This window comes from Sceloporus occidentalis, unplaced genomic scaffold (genome assembly GCF_023333645.1).
Source record: "Sceloporus occidentalis isolate IW3139 unplaced genomic scaffold, rSceOcc1.0.p SCAF_2, whole genome shotgun sequence".
NCBI classification, from domain to species: Eukaryota; Metazoa; Chordata; class Lepidosauria; order Squamata; family Phrynosomatidae; genus Sceloporus; species Sceloporus occidentalis.
Window position 1 is genome coordinate 122,556,762 of NW_028316982.1, and position 16,852 is coordinate 122,573,613.

General features: G+C 41.4%; 1 protein-coding gene across 1 annotated transcript; it reads right to left on the reverse strand.

Moving 5' to 3' along the window:
• Positions 1–1,440: 1,440 nt before the first annotated feature.
• Positions 1,441–12,724, reverse strand: CHCHD1 (coiled-coil-helix-coiled-coil-helix domain containing 1). Its single transcript, XM_089507930.1, has 3 exons — positions 12,576–12,724; positions 8,557–8,675; positions 1,441–1,815 (listed from the first exon to the last, which is right to left on the reverse strand). The coding sequence occupies exons 1-3, from the start codon at positions 12,685–12,687 to the stop codon at positions 1,702–1,704; spliced, it is 345 nt and encodes a 114-aa protein (XP_089364056.1). The 5' UTR covers positions 12,688–12,724; the 3' UTR covers positions 1,441–1,701.
• Positions 12,725–16,852: the final 4,128 nt, after the last annotated feature.

The following is a 16,852-nucleotide window of genomic DNA, read 5'->3' on the forward strand; positions in this document are numbered from 1 at the left end:
GGGCCTAAAATGGCCCAGGGGCCTCCAAAACATAGCTAAAATGTCCACACCCGTTTTATAGGTGATGTGGCTCAAGAAAATGTCTTGGGGGGGCTAATATGGCCACATAGCCACATACAATTCCCTACCCTTGCCACAGATCTTGAGGAACTACAAAAACTGAGCTAATTCTCATGTGTTCTACAGTAGCATGACAGAGATATAATCTTGGAAATGGCATATAAATAGTGGGCCCACTACATTTGCTGGGATTATAAATACAGGACCTCCATGAAACCAGAAAACCTGCATATTAAAAAAAACAACACTTGTTTTCATCTGAGAATATCTCTCTAGGAATTTCTAGGTCCTCCAACGTTACTATGGTCAACTTCCAGCAACCACATTGGAGGACCTAGACATTTCTAGAGGACATAATCAATTCTGCAAAAGTCAAAGCCACAAATGTCGAGGGCTTACTATGTGCACCCTTTGGATTGGACTAGGGAAGAGGGGCTTCCAAGCACATTTACGTGTGCTTTCAGTCTGGCACATGGGCGATATTAATAAGAGGACCTACAGAACAATCTTGAAGATGGGAAATAGCAGTCCTATCTTGCCAGCCACAAGGCAAAAAGCAGGATCCTTTTTTTTGTTTAATGGCCTTCTACAGTCTTTGCTTTGCTTTCAGGCTTTCCTCACTGCTCTCAATAGGAAGACAGTTACACCTTCATATCTACAGTCTCTCTTACTATATCCCAGTTTTTCTACCAATGCTGGAATTGATTCAAAGCTTTCCAAGTAGAAGTAAGACATTTGTGAAGTCTCCCTCTGGCAGAGCATTTCTCTGAAAGATGTGAACCCAGAATGTCCTGCCACTGGATTGTGTCTTCACACTGGTATCTTTGTGGACCGCTTTGATCATCGTGGAAAAGCAGTTTATAAATAAAACTTATATTATTATTATTATTATTATTATTATTATTATTATTATCATCTTACAAATCATCTGACAGATGTTACTTTCTTTTGCTGCTCAAAACAGATGGTCAGGAATATTTGGATTTTCATTCAGTGTTGGCTGACTTCTACCATGAGAAACAAGATTAGAGGATGCATGCATTAGTACTGTACCTTGGGGGCCAATGTTATGTTTTAGAGACTTGTAGTTCAAAAAGGTTTACTCTGTGAGCAAGTCCAATGGGTCCTTGGTATCTGCTCAGGTTTGATTCTAGGACACGCTGTTGATACTAACATGCATGGATGCCCAAGTGTCATTAAACACAATGGCACAGTAAAATGACGTCCCTTATATAAAATGAGGAAATCAAGGTTTGCTTTTTGGTGTGTGTGTTTGTCTATTTTCAAGCCATGTATTCAGAGGGCCAACTGTATTAACATGTACAAGCACTCCAGTAAAATATACCCCTTAAAAACAGATATAACTATCACACATTTAGTGGGAATATTTTATTTCACATAAGACTAAAAAAAAAAAGTACTGTGAACTGAGTAACATTTCATGTGAAATTCTGTCTGCTCAAAGAACTTCCACTGCAGAAGGTACTTTAGAATTTCACCTGATCTGGAACAGACAATTCTAGTCTTCGGTCTTTGTGGAGCACATTTCTTCAAATTCATATATAAAGCAGGAGGGAATGTTTCCAAATAATAGTCCAATTTTGGCTCCTGATGTCTAGATACATGGGAAAGCAAGGCTCTTTAATAACCGTGTGTAATGTTAGGAAAACGTCTTAATAGTTTATTGACTTGTTTTGGAGTAAGAGTTCCTGATAGCCCAAGAGATTCTTGGCGAATTTTCTCCTTGCGTTCTGCCTGGAAAAAAATAGACATAAAATACTTTGATATACTTCGTTATATGCAAGTCCCAGCATTATGTCCAAAGACAGAAACATTAACACCTGGACAATTAGAGACAACAGCAATGGACTAAGTCGGTGTATTCAGAAGCCAGTGATTACTCATTTCTTTGAAACAGTTAAAAATAACCATGATCAGTGTTATGGAAAAGTCAGGAGAGCTGGACTTTTACTATCTATTCTGAGGAACAGAAGAACTGAATATGCTTGAGACACCATTTAAATGTACTTGGTTGCACTTTGCGGCTAGTCAGTTTCCTGTTGATGTGTTTCTTAACCAGCAACAAGGGAGGGTTATATTTTTCTAAGAATAAGTGTTAACTGACAAAACAGAACACTTGGCAATATGACTATGAAGCATGCATACTATATACAAAACAATAACAACGACACAATAACTATTCTGTCGTCTACTGTTTTGACAACTGCTTGCTTCTCCAAACATATTTCATTCATGTTCTGATTATTACTTACAATTTTATAATTTAATAGCATAAGGGACACTATTACCAGGTAGCTGTACGCAACGGAAATTGATAAGATTATGGAAATTTAAAAAAAGGCAAGCTTAATCTGTCCCAATGTATCTTTCGAATAAGGTTGGAACAACCTTATTAATATTCAATACCCTATTCATTGCAAATGTCTTCTTCATACTACCAGGAAGGACACTATACACATGGACGTCACCAAATGGTCAATACAAAAATCAGATAGACTATATAATTGGAAGCAGAATTTTAAGGGATTTTTTTAGTCTTATGTGAAATAAATTTTAATTTATTTTAAGGGAAAGGAAACGCACTAAAGACAATTTTTTTTAAAAAGTTGTTACAGAAGATTCAAGAGAAAGAAAAATCATATCTGCAAGGCTGGGAGGTTAGATTTAAAATAGAAACTTAGGAGAATCTTTGTCGAGAATTAACATCATAATATAGACTAGATCTATATAGAAATACCAAGAGATCCTGAGAGTCAGAGAAGGAGAAGTAAAAGTATATAGTAAGTGGAAGCAGAATATGGAGAAAATCCATTCTGGAGGCCAAAACTAGACCAAGTATGGGCTGTGATACAGATGAACTACTTATAGCAAAAATTAAAGTAAAGTTGAAGATGAAAGCAAAAGCAGACATCATACCAAAATATGGTCTGAACAATATCTCTAAAGAATTTACTAACAATGTAAGAAATAGATTTGAGCTATTAAGCAAAATAGACCAAGAACCAGATGAACATAGTCAGAAGCGAAGGACATAACTGAGGAAAAATGCAGGAAGACACTAACAGTGGCCCAAAAGAAAGAAAAGAAACAATGGATAACAGATGAAATGCTTCAAGTAGTAATAGAAGAAAAACAAAAGGAAAGGGAGACAGAAAAAAACAGTCATAAATGTAACTATACAATGACTAGTGCACACAGATAAAGAGAACTACTAAAATGATCAATGCAGAGAAATAGAAGACAACAACGAAAAAGGAAGAACAAGAGATCTCTTCCACAAGATCTGAGAACTCAAAGGAAAGTTCAAACCCAGGACCAGGATGCTCTATGACAAGCAAAAGAACATACAGTCCGTCCTCGCCTTACGCGGCGGGATCTGTTCCGGATCCCACCGCGTAAGGCGAATTCCGCCTATGCTCAAGCCCCATTGGAAACAATGGGGCTCGTGCGCGGTGGCGCACGGGGTGCAACGGGCGCACGCGCCCATTCAATTGAATGGGACGCGCCGCCCCTTCCGCGCCCCGTGGCTTGAATGCGTATGCTCAAGGCCGCGTATGGTGCGCCTGCGTATGGCGCGGGTGCGCTGTTTTACAAGATCAAGAAGAATTTTTTTTAAAATTGGATGCAATACACAAAAGAGTTTTATACAAGAGATGAAAATATGAATAACACATGGAATGAAGAACCATACGAAAAAACATATGAGACATGGACAAAGAAGTATACTAAAAGAAGCTACATTCAGAGAAATTGGTAGAAATAAATCCCTACAAACTGATGATATTCCAATTGAACTGCTACAATCCACACAAATAGAATTAGCTCTAGTATTAACTAATATATGTCAACAAATATGGAAAACAAAAAGGTAGCCAACAGACAGGAAACGATCAAAAGATATCCCCATCCACAAACAAGGAGACACAAAAACTGCAGCAACTACAGGGCCATAGTGTTAATTTCCCACACAAGCAAAACCATGCTTAAAATTCTGCAATACAATCACATATGGAGAGAGAAATCCCAGATGTGTAAGCAAAATGCATAAAAGAAAGAGGCACTAGGAACCATATTGCAAATAGTATAAGATGGTTAGTGGAGTGCACCAAGGAATTCCAAGAAAATCAACATGTGTTTTATAGACTATAGCAAAGCCTTTGACTGGGTAGATCATGAAAAGCTATGGAATGCTCTTAAAGACATGGGAATGCCACTACAACTGATAGTCCTGATGAGAAATTTGTACTCAGGATAAGACGCTACTGTTAGAACAGAATATAGAAAAACAGAGTGGTTCCCTATTGATGATCAAAGGATTGGAAACCAAATCTTATAAGGAACAACCAAGGGAACTGAATATGTTTATCTCAGAGAAGACAGAGAGGTGACATGATTTGTTGTTGTTAGCTGCCCTCGAGTTGGTTCTGACTTGGTGACCCCATGAATGAGACATCTCCAAGAATCCCTATCTTCCACTGCCCTGCCCAGATCCTGCAAGCCCTTCCCCATAACCCCCCTGACTGAGTCTATCTATTTGGTTTGTGGTCTTCCTCTCTTTCGTCTACCCTCTACCATTCCTAGCATTTTTGTTTTTTCTAGTGATCCGTGCCTTCTCATTATGTGGCCAAAGTATGATAGTCTCAACTTGATCATCTTTGCTTCCAAGGAGATCCCTGGACATGATAGCTATCTTTAAATATCTGAAGGGATATTATGTCGGAAGAGGAGCCAGCTTCCTATTGGCTGCTCCAGAGACTAGAATGTGAAACAATGGATTCAAATTACAAGAAAGGAGATTCCACCTAAACATTAGAAAAAACATTTTTACTATAAGTATTGTCAACAGTGGAATAGATTGTCTTGGAGGATGGTGGATTCTCCATCTTTAAAGACGCCTCGTCTTTAAACAGAGGTTGGATAGACATCTTTCAGTAGTGCTTTAGTTATGTATTCTCACATAAGGAGTCTGGACTGAATGCCCTTTGTGGTCTCTTTCAACTCTAGGGTTCTATCACAATCCTAGTTTTTTCAGGCATAGAACTGAAGAAGATAAGCACCTCACTGGCCATTACGTTGTAAATTAGAGAGTACTGCTTAGTATCCTTCACTCTGAAGGATATCATTATTTTGTTCATAGAAAGGATTGTGATAAGATAGTCCTATTAATGAACTGTTACCTCACACATTCACACTTTACTGGCATACAAAAACTATACACCTATATATAGAACGCTATACATCTTGGGTCCAAGCTATTTGAAGGACCATATCTACCTTTATGAACCCACTAGAACATTGAGATCATCCAGACAGGTCCTCTTCTCTGTCCCACCACCCTCTGGTGGGACAGAGAGGGAGGGGAGGGGGCTGGGAAGGGATTAATTAGTATTTTATTGTATTTTTAATGCATTTTTACTGTTGTAACCTGCCCGGATTCCTAGTGATTGGGAGGGCCATAAATAAATAAATATTATTATTATTATTATTATTATTATTATTATTATTTGGTGGGAACAAGAGAGAGGGTCTTCTCGGTGGCTGCTCCCAAGCTCTGAAACTCCCACCATAGAGAAGCCAGGATGGCGCTTTCCCTGCTTTCCTTTCGGCAGCAGATAAAAACATTTTTATGCCACCAGGATTTCTTACACTGACATGGGTGCTGTAAGAGTTTTATCATAAAGTTTTTTAAATTTTAAATTTGAACACGTAATGTTTTTAAACTTTTTGAAACTGTTTAATTGTTTTTTAAACTTTGTGTTTTTAATGCTTTGTACTGGTTTAACTTGGACTATTTTAAATTTTGTTAGTCGCCTTGAGTCTCTGTACCGGGAAGGAAATGGGACATAAAATGGGCAGGTCTCAGAGGGTGCTACTCGGGGACTGTAGCTCCAGTAAGAGGTACCTCACTTGTGGGGTTCCTCAGGGGGCTATTTTGTCCCCGATGTTATTTAACATCTATATGAAGCCGCTGGGTGAGATAATATGGAGTCATGGTGCTGGGTGTTATCAGTACGCTGATGACACCCAAATCTATTTCTCCGTGTCTCGTTCGTCGGCCTTGAATTCTGATGGCATCTCTTCTCTCAATGAATGTCTTCAGGCGGTAATGGGCTGGATGAGGAAAAACAGATTGAAACTGAATCCAGACAAGACGGAGGTGCTCATGGTAGCGGCCCCGAAACCAAGAATTGGGTTGCAACCTCCAGCCCTGGATGGGGTCACACTCTCCTCCAGTGACTGTGTTCGCAGTCTGGGGGTGCTCCTTGACTCGTCGCTCCTGATGACAAATCAGGTAAATGCGATGGTCAGGAGTGCCTGTTATCAGCTTCGGCTGATACGCCAGCTGCGCCCTTTTCTGGAAGTAAGGGATCTCGAGACGGTTGTGCACATGCTGGTAACCTCACGCCTTGACTTCTGTAATGCGCTCTACATGGGGCTACCCCTGTGCTTGACCCGGAAATTACAGCTGGTTCAAAACATGGCAGCCAGGCTTGTCTCAGGAACATCTAGGAGGGACCACATTACTCCGGTTTTGAGGTCCCTCCACTGGCTGCCTATCAGCTTCCGGGCCCAGTACAAGGTGTTGGTTATCACCTTTAAAGCCCTAAATGGCTTGGGTCCAAGCTATCTCAGGGACCGCCTCCTCCCGTACAATCCTCCCCGCGCTCTCCGGTCCTCTGGGAAGAACTTACTGCAGCCTCTAAAATCTAGGCTTGCAGCGACCTCCCAGAGGGCATTCTCTGCTGTCGCCCCCAAACTCTGGAACGACCTGCCAGATGAGATCCGTCAGTTGACATCATTAGACAGCTTTAAAAAAGCTGTCAAGACGGATCTCTTCCAGCAGGCCTTTCCAGATTAACCATCCCGGCCCAGGTTCCCTGATTCCCTCATTCCTCCCGTGGCCCCATCTTAGTGATGGTTGAGGATCAGAGGATCAACAGAGGGATATCAGGGGTTTTAGTTGTTAATTGTTGTTTTTATGCTTTGATATTGTGTTTTTAATATGTTATACTGTTTAATACTGTCTTAAGGGGGGGGAGGGATAAAGTGTTTTTAATTGTTGTATTTTATATTTTACTGTTGTCAACCGCCTGGATTGGTTTCCCATAGGGCGGTATACAAATTATTATTATTATTATTATTATTATTATTATAAATAAATAAATAAATAAATAAATGTTGCAACAATCCCCCAGTCAAATTGTGTTTCTTGCTACAGATCCCATCTTGCGAGAAACCTGCCATTCAATTTCCCCCCCTTGTTTGAATGTAAAAAGGGTGTAAAAAGTAGTCAGCTTATTGAAATGAGACCAAAGGCAACCTAACACAGTAACTGCTTTTACTAACCAAAATAAAATAAAATAAAATAAAATAATTATATAAAACAGTACAAATATTACTAATAATTTAACAACTTTGTTGGTTTTTTATTATTTTTTCTAGCTTTTTTGTTGTTCTGTTGATTTGTTTCTATTCTGCTTCAATTATTTTATTTGGTCTCTATAACCCACTTGAGCAGACAAGCAATTACACTGTCCACATTTGTATTTTGCAAGTTATGTATGCTGTCTAGACACTGCATGTCATCTTATGCAACTGCTGCCTTATCTCATCAGACATGTAATGACTGCATTACTTTAAATCTTAGTGAGCCACTTCAGTGGATCTGGAGGGCCCATTTTGCCTCCCAGGTACCTACTATGAGTTGCAGTCCTCCTAAATACATGAATGGTTTTCTATTTTTAAGAAACAGGAAATGAGTGGATGCTCACTTTCAGTTTTGCGAAAACCGCAGAAGAGAATCATTGCCCTTAAAGGCTTCTAGGAGCAATAATTCTCAAGTTTATTTTTGAAAATGGCAAAGGATTTTTCAGGGGTCTCTTGGAGGGCCACTGGTGGCCTATGTGATTCCAACCCATGGTAGGAAGCATAGCCAATATCTAGCAAAGATATTAGCTTGAACGTCAGAGACTCCCGGGGAAAGGGAGAATCTGTCTTTTTGAAGAGGGAAGAAAGAGAGTGCCCAACAAAGATAGTGGACCATAAGCAGAGCGACAAAGGAGGCAAAGGCATATTCTCAAGATGCATACTTAAAGGGCAATGAACCATATTCTGGAGGAGCCCAGAGCATCCCTGAGCCACCACCAATATCTAGCAAACTTACTGGCTCCCTACAGAGGCCCTAGGTTGAGTTCACATATTGCTAGCAACAGTTACCAGAGAACATAATCTTTTAAATCATATATCATCTTGGCTATTCATTTCAGTTTTACTAGCCTGGACAAACACCTTGTGTCTCTATTTATCATTTGCTAAGTTAGATAACAACAGTTACTGTAGAATTAAAATATGGAGACGCACTACTGTGCTCTAATACAACAATGATTAATGATGCATAGTGGGATTGCACATTCCAATGGTCTATGGAACCTAGATTTCTGGAGTTTAAGAAGAGGTACATGGAGTTATAATTACTTCTGCCTTTGCTGCACAATCAAAGAATGTCTGGATCTCCTGGGCACAAAGTGTGTCACTGAATTCATTCTGCTTCCAACAGGCCATCATTAATGACATCTCTGTGATGCATGTTGCCTCTGTAAAAGAAAACATATTATTCAGGAATATTTCAGAACAGCAACATTGCACAATAGCCCCATGAAACAGAAATGACAATAAAGACAGATATTCTTAGCACATCTGGCCTTTCATCTTTAGTCTAATTTTGCATACATAATATATACAAATAGAAGTGTACATTTTTGTCCCATAGGCCTGATCCCCAACTTTCAGTGCCTAAACCATGTCTAAGCATATTAAACCATAGTTTGATATGATGTTTTGATTTAACAAAACACGCTTTGTAATTAGCCAACAAAGCAAAATTCAAAATAATGTACAAAACTATTATTTGTGCTACCTGATACCAAATGGACAAAGTGTACTTGGTGATCTGCTTCCATGTGATAAGAATGGTGGGCAAGCAAAGAATGAAACCATTTGCCTATTTTTGGAAATGATTTTGATTTTAATTATCTAGCTACAGCAATCATCGGTTTGACACAAAAACCAAACTGAGCTAGCTTGTTTTAAGCAGTACTGTTCATTTTCGGCACAGAATATTTCCAAGACTGAACTCTTGCACCAAGGAAAGCCAAATTCTGAGCTCAAATAAGAGAATAGCATTTCAGGTCAATTCAGTTTACATTGTCGCTCAGTTAATGTATTCTGTTCTGTTCACATTTTCATTTATAAAGAATGTATTTACTCCCCACAAAAAAGTATATGTATAAGAAGAGAATGTACTGGGAAGCCACAAGAGGAAAAAGAGACGACAGAGTCTAGAATACTTGATCAAAAAAGCTTTGGACAAACACTATACAATTGGCTCTGATTTTGTGGCTTTGATTCTTCACGGATTTGATTACTATGTTCCTTCTAGGCATTTCTAGGTTGTCCAGAGTGACATTATGGTCCATGTCCACCAGAAGTCATGCCGGAGGACCTATAGGCCTGTTAAAGACTGCCAAAATAAAGCTGCTTGGGGTCTCTTTGGAGGTATGCTATTTAAATGATGAATGGGTCCTAAGAGTCTGGAGGCCGCACCAAAGCCACACTCCATTCCTAAGCACTGGAGTGCAGCTTTTGGTGCAGCTTCCGGATTCTTAGGATGCATGCATCATTTAAACAGCATACCTCCAAAGAGACCCAAAGCAGCTTTATGTTGGCAGTCTGTAACAGGCCATAGATTCCTAGGGAGAAGACTTCTCTAGGCATTTGGAGTCCTCCAGCACACTTCTATGGCGAAATTCCAGCAGATGTTGACCATAGACTCGCTTTGGAGGATATAGAGATTCCTAGAGAAGGTAAAAAACAGTGAGTCTTTTAACTGCAGGTTTTTTTTTAACTTTCACGGGGGTCTTGTGCCCCTAACCCCAACTAATGTGAAGGGCACACGACACATCAAAATATATTTCAGTCAATAAGCTTTAAAAACAAAACATATTAAAAAGACAAGGTTCTCAGAAGCCTGTACCAAATGTTTGGATTCTCTTTAAGAGATTTTCTGATGATGGATATGCTGAAAATAGACACAATTACAAGGAAACGCCATCTTTTTTTCCTACCAGCCAGACAGAATATTTACTACATTCAACATATGGTTTTCCCTCTTATTCCAGTTTTACTAATACTGAGGGAACCATTGGCATTCTTTACAGTGTTCCAGTTGTGTGATTTATTCCCTCTGGCTATTGGCCGCAGGCAAAGTTTGGCCTCAGGAGTACTGTGCAAACTAAATTATTCAAACATTCCTGTTTCAACTGTGTGCGTGTGTGCGACTGCGCACACATGTCCGTGCGCCATTTTTCAGGTGAGTGAGGCAGCAATGGAAGTACCATTGCAAAAATCTTATTCCTGATAATGATTTATGAATAACATATATTGCAGCTGAATGTACAGTTGGCCCTCCACATTCGCTGGTTTTAGGTGGGAAGGACCCCCGTAAGTCAAAAACCACTATCCTTTTTACCCAAGAGAACACATGTCTAGGGATCTTGAAGTCCTCCAGTGCAACTCTATGGTCAACATCTGCCAGACGTTGATCACAGAATCATGCTGGAGGACCTACAAAGGCCCAGAGAAGTGTTTCCTCTAGGAACTTGTAGGCACAACTCTATCATCAACTACTAGCAGAGTTGCCTTAGAGGACCTAGACGAGATTCTTATTACTCCTATTATTATGATTATCATATCAATCAAAAACCACAAACGATCAAATCTGCAAATATCCAAGCCACAAATATGGAGGGTCAGCTGTGATTCACACTAGCTAGGACTAGTACAATGAAGAACAACTTCACTGCAGCAGCTGATGGTGTCTTGTAGTAACAAGTTAAAGTAACTATACAGAGTATTGAGAATAGCCTTCATACTTCAATCATGATATCTGATACTATCTACTAAGCTGCTCTCCTCTCTGTTACTCAGGCAAGGGAACAAATGGCACATGGGCTACATAAAGAAGTTTCCCATTTAGGGCTGCGTAGTACATTAGCTGCGTAGTAGATTCCTACGAAATCTACTACGCAGCTCTAGAAAGGGCCCATTTGTAGCTCTGTGACGGCACAAGATATAGTTGTGTGAGGCACAGAGAAACAAAAGCTTTCTCTTTAAGTGATATTCTTCTTAACCTGTTAAAAAGCTCTAGTGCAGTGGTTCCCAACCTGTGGGTCAGGACCCCTTTGGGGGTTGAATGACCCTTTCATGGCGGTCGCCTAATTGGAAAACACGTATTTAATTACAGTTATGAACTAGCAATGAAAATGATTTCATGGGTTTGGGTCACCACAACATGAAGAACTGCATTACAGGGTCGTGGCATTAGGAAGGTCGGGAATCACTGCTCTAGTTAGTTGTTGATCAATATGTTTTCACAACTGTATAAGCATAATAACCTGGGTAAATGTGAACAAAGCCAGGCATTCTGCAGAACGGTTATTATATGTGATACATCCACTAGTCTACACTTTGTATTTCTGAATCAATAAACTTAGTGCCAGCAAGAAAACCTATATCTGTAGTAACTGAATAAAGATTTGAATCGTTCCACTATTGTGATACCAGTTGTGTTCAAGCTGCTCTGGAACCCACTATCAATGTGGTGATTTCGACACAGCACATCCTCCACTCTTTGGCTTGTTACAGACTGCCAAAATAAAGCGGCTTGGGGTCTCTTTGGAGGTATGCTGTTTAAATGATGCATGTATCCTAAGAATCCAGAAGCTGCACCAAAGCCGCACTCCAGTGCTTAGGAATGGAGTGTGGCTTTGGCGCAACCTCTGGACTCTTAGGACCCATGCGTCATTTAAAGAGCATACCTCCAAAGAGACCCCAAGCAGCTTTATTTTGGCAGTCTGTAACAGGCCAAAGAGAGGCAGAAATGCTCTTCAGTGTCTTAGGGTTGTAGCCTCGCAGTCCACAACTTATCTCTCTGTTGGACCCACACATGTTGTGTTCATTGACAAACTTTAGCCTCCTGGGTGCAGGGAGTCCTGGGTTCAGATCTCACCAGCCTAGGATGACCTTCTGAGAAACCTTGGCTAGTTGGGAGGCTGCAGTACTGGAGTTCACTGTGTCAATGGCTCAATGCTAGGGAACCCTGGGAGTTGTAGTTTTATTGTGGCACCAGAGCTCTCTGACCACAGAAAGCTAAGGAGATTATGGCACACAACCCTCTTGAAACGTTGCTGTTCCGCATTGGCTGCCTCCTCCTGTTGCATTCTGGGACTTGTAGTTTGGGAAGGGGCCTTTGGAATGCTCAGCCAGGCCTCACTGAACTACAAACCCCAGAATGCAACAGCCAAAGTGGAACAGCGACGTTTTAGGAGTGTAGTGCGACGATATATGTCTATCGTATGTCTCACAAAACTACAGTGCCCAGAATCCCCTAGCACTGAGCTCCTTTCCCTTTCTTCCCTTCCCAGGGCCCGGCCTACCTCCCAGCCTCAGGCGCCGGTTGGAGACCTGGTTGGCCAGCGCCAGGGACCTCAGCCCCGCAGCCCTCCTCAGCTGCACCAGGCGCCCCGACGACGAGGACGGCGACGCCATGGCCCTTTTGCGACACCGCTGCAAGGGCGGCCGGAAAGCGCGGCGCTGTGGCACCTCGAGGGAGGAGGGAACGCCCCTTCGCCGCCATTTTGGAAGCAGGGCCCCTGCTGGGCTCTTGGGCTCCATAAGCAGGAGTCAAGGCTTCCCCCAGCAGTTGTCTTCCTCAGGCATAGCCCATCATTTGTTATGGAGCTTCCCTAGACTCCAGTCTGCTTCCTCAGATGCAGTTGGATATCATCATCATCATCATCATAACAATAATAACAATAACGATGATGATGATGATGATGATGATGATGATGATGATGATGATGATGATGATATAGGGAGATCTTGAGCCCCTTTGAGACTCACTGGGAGGAAGAAGGTGGCAGCAGGAGCTTTCCTAGACTCCAGTCTGCTTCCTCAGATGCAGTTGGATATCATCATCATAATAACAATAATAACAATAACAATGATGATGATGATGATGATGATATAGGGAGATCTTGGAGCCCCTTTGAGACTCACTGGGAGGAAGAAGGTGGCAGCAGGAGCTTTCCTAGACTCCAGTCTGCTTCCTCAGATGCAGTTGGATATCATCATCATAATGATAATAATAATAATAATGTAGAGACAGACCTTGTGCCCCCTTTCAAACTCACTGGAAAAAAGAAAGCATCCTGTAGAAATGGACATATATAAGTTTTTGTATAGTGGCTGTTACGAAACGTGGCTCCGCAGGACATTTGTTCCAATGCTCTGGGAATAGAGCTGGTACCCACATGGATGCCCAGACCTGGGCTTCGTTCCCCATACATCCCCCCTTGTACCCTCCATTCCGGTAGTCAAGGTCTGCTGTCCCAGCCTAGAACCTCCACTGCCCCATCCCAGATCCATCCCTCCAGCCTGTAGTTTTCCCAGACTAGAAATTGTTTTCCCAGACTAGAGCATCAGAACAAACATCCTGCGGAGCCATGTTTCATAACAGCTACTATACTTCCCAGAACCTTCTTCCCCCACAAACACGGATCATCACTGACCACTTTTACATCCGAGTTTTGGATGGATGGCCATCTGTCAGGGATGCTTTGATTGAGAGTTCCTGCATGGCAGAATGGGGTTGGACTGGATGGCCCTTGCGGTCTCTTCCAACTCTACCATTCTATGAGTTGAAGACCGCCCTGTTCAGGGAAGCGTTCCCAAGCACTGTGTGAATATTAATCTGATATTTGATTAGATATAACTAATTATATATTATATTACTACCTATTGTTTATATGCATTTTGTAGATTGTACACCATTGGCAGGTCTAACAATTTTTATTGATTTGGTTATTTGTATGTATAGAAATAAACTATAATAATAATAACAGGGCATGTGTGGTGACAGGAATTCCCATACTGGCAAAGGCTGGTGGGATTTGCAGCCCAGGAACAGCCTTGCTCCCCTTGCCAGGGGTGGGCAGCTACAGAGGGGGCATGGGGGCATATTTCCTCCTTGGACCCAACCACCTGCACTGTGCGTTTCAGCGCACTTGTAAGTGATATAACATCATTTCCAGCTGCCATTTTGGACCTTCCTTCTTTCCTTTGTGAGAAGTTGTCAAGGGCTTTGGAAGCTGGGGAAGCAAACTACTTGTGGATGGTTTTGGTTGCTTTTGGCTAGGTTTTGGGTCAAAAAAATCACCCCAAACCAGAACTTACAAATTAATGCTTTTAGTATTCTGGAGCTTCAGATAGCGGTCCCACCTGTAGTTCACAGGATGCACTTTGCCAATCCCTGTTTGATGGCTTCTGGACATGTTCCCTTTCAGCTTTGATTAAACCACTTGAGCCCAGGAAGAAATCATGATTTGTCTGCTCTTAAGTGCAGAATAACCATCTTACTGAACGTACGGAGAGATTGTCCATCTTCCCGAATAAATTACTCTGTACACAGATCAAGGTATTCTTAGTAGAAAGCATGATCCAGCCAGAAAAAAGGGGCATTACTATAGTTTTCTATGCACACAACTATATTTTAATATTTGAAGACAGCTGTGTTAGTCTGTAGAATCAGTTGTGGAGAGATCTTGTAGCACCTTTGAGACTAAGAAAGAAAGACATTGGCATCATGAGCTTTCAAAGACTAAAGTCCAAATGAGGAAGTAGACTTCAGTCTACGAAACCTCATGCTGCCAATTTTTCTTCTTTCAGTTAGTCTCAAGGGGGGATACAAGATGGAGAGAAGCTGCAAAAGTCAGGCAAAGTACGAACATGACCAGATTACACAAAATAACCAGTCATTCTTGTGCCTGTTGATTTATAGCGACAGCATGAATTTCATAGGATTTTCTTAGGGAAGGGATAATCGAGGTGGTTTTGGCAGTTCCTTCACCTGCAATATAGCCTACAGCACCTGGTATTCGTCGGTGGTCTCCCATCCAAGTGCTAACCAGGGCTGACCCTGATTAGTTTCCAGGATCAAACAGGATCTGGTGCCGTTTTAAGACAATTAGGCCATTCCTCTGCTTTCCCATTAATACTGAGAGCATCTAGTCTGTTTTTAACTCTCTGCTGCCACCAACTGCTTAGGATTTCACCACTTTGGAGCTCTACCTTGAGAGCGGTTGATGCCCCCCATTTTTTCCTTCCTTCCCAATAATACCCCAAGTTTAGCCTTTCCTCTGCTATTAGCAAATGGGAGGGACATGGGGACATTCCTGAGGCAGCAAAACCTGTCTCTTGCACTCACTCCGTGGCCTATCTTCTGATAACTGGGAGTCAAAGGATATATTAATTCTCCCCATATCCTGTGACTTAATGGTGAGCATTTCACTCATATAAAAAATAATACAGATATACGAAGGGGCTTCAGTAACCTTACAACGATCTCACGAGAGTAGCAATTTCAACATCATCCCCACAGTGTTATTAGAGAATGCCAGACAAAAAGAGATGAGAGACCGTGGCTTTCTAGTGCGTTCAACGAAAATCTGAGATCTGATCCACAAATTAGTGATAACAATCTAGAGCAGAAGCATGAAAAGCACAACCAAAGTGATCATAATAGAAAATAAAGAAAAATAGTGTGTTCTCTGTGAATATATATATATTTAAAGGACCCTTGGAGAAGAGTAGCAAACTCGAAACATGGACAACTTCTTTTTGGAGCAATAAATTAAGCTCCCTTGGATGTTTCCCTCAATTTCTTTAGAGCTGAGATACGGAATGAGATTTCCAGCTCATGAGTCATCTTCTTAGACTCTGCAGTATCCATTTTATCTCTCTCTGGACATGTGAAGGTCAGTAGGCTTCTTAGAACAGTTTTGTTCTGAAGATTAATTGGAATAAGCTGTACTATCAGCCCATTCAATATGTAGTCATGGATGCACCATCTGTCATTACATTGTGACAGGCACTAAATTCAACAACATGATCAAGTGAGTTTTTTCCCGGTTCATGTGCTTGTACTGCATACAGCAATTATATTAACAGTGGCATCAGAATGTTAGATTTCAGAAGAGTTGTAAATATTATACATAAAGTTCAGTGACCCATGTAAATATTCCACAATACAGTCATTAAACTGACAGTGTGGGGGTATTTACAATTACTACAGTTGATAACAATGAATAATACCTATCTCCAGGAGGACCATCCTCAGTGTTTCCAAATCCAGCCGAAGGTGGGAGGACACCCTGTGTGTGTGAACTGAACGAGTGAGGAGCTGGCAGTTTTCCATGAAGCCTCTTATGGTTTATTTCTGCATTGATTCTGGCATTTTTCCTGTCACAGACAAAGCACTCAGATCCATTCAGATAATGAGGGAGTGTCATGTCATTCAGTTCCCATTCATGCCTCTCTATGTTCTCCAGCAAGAACTACAGTGCACCCTTCCCTTACACAGGGGATCCGTTCCAGACACAGACCGAAACCCCACATAAGGGAAATACTGCATATGCTCAAGCCTTATCAAAAACAATGGGGCTCGGGTGCACAGTACGGTGCAGTGCAGATGCCACAGTCGCATGCACCATGACCTCTTCGGGCACACAGCTTTCAGTGTAAGCCTTTTCGAGAGTGGCATTGGGGGATTCTGTTTATTCCCATGGCTGTTTATATGGGGTGGGCATCACAGGGTTTCATCCATGCTATTTGGTATCTATAAGAAGCTGGTGGTGAAGTCATTAGGAATTTTGGG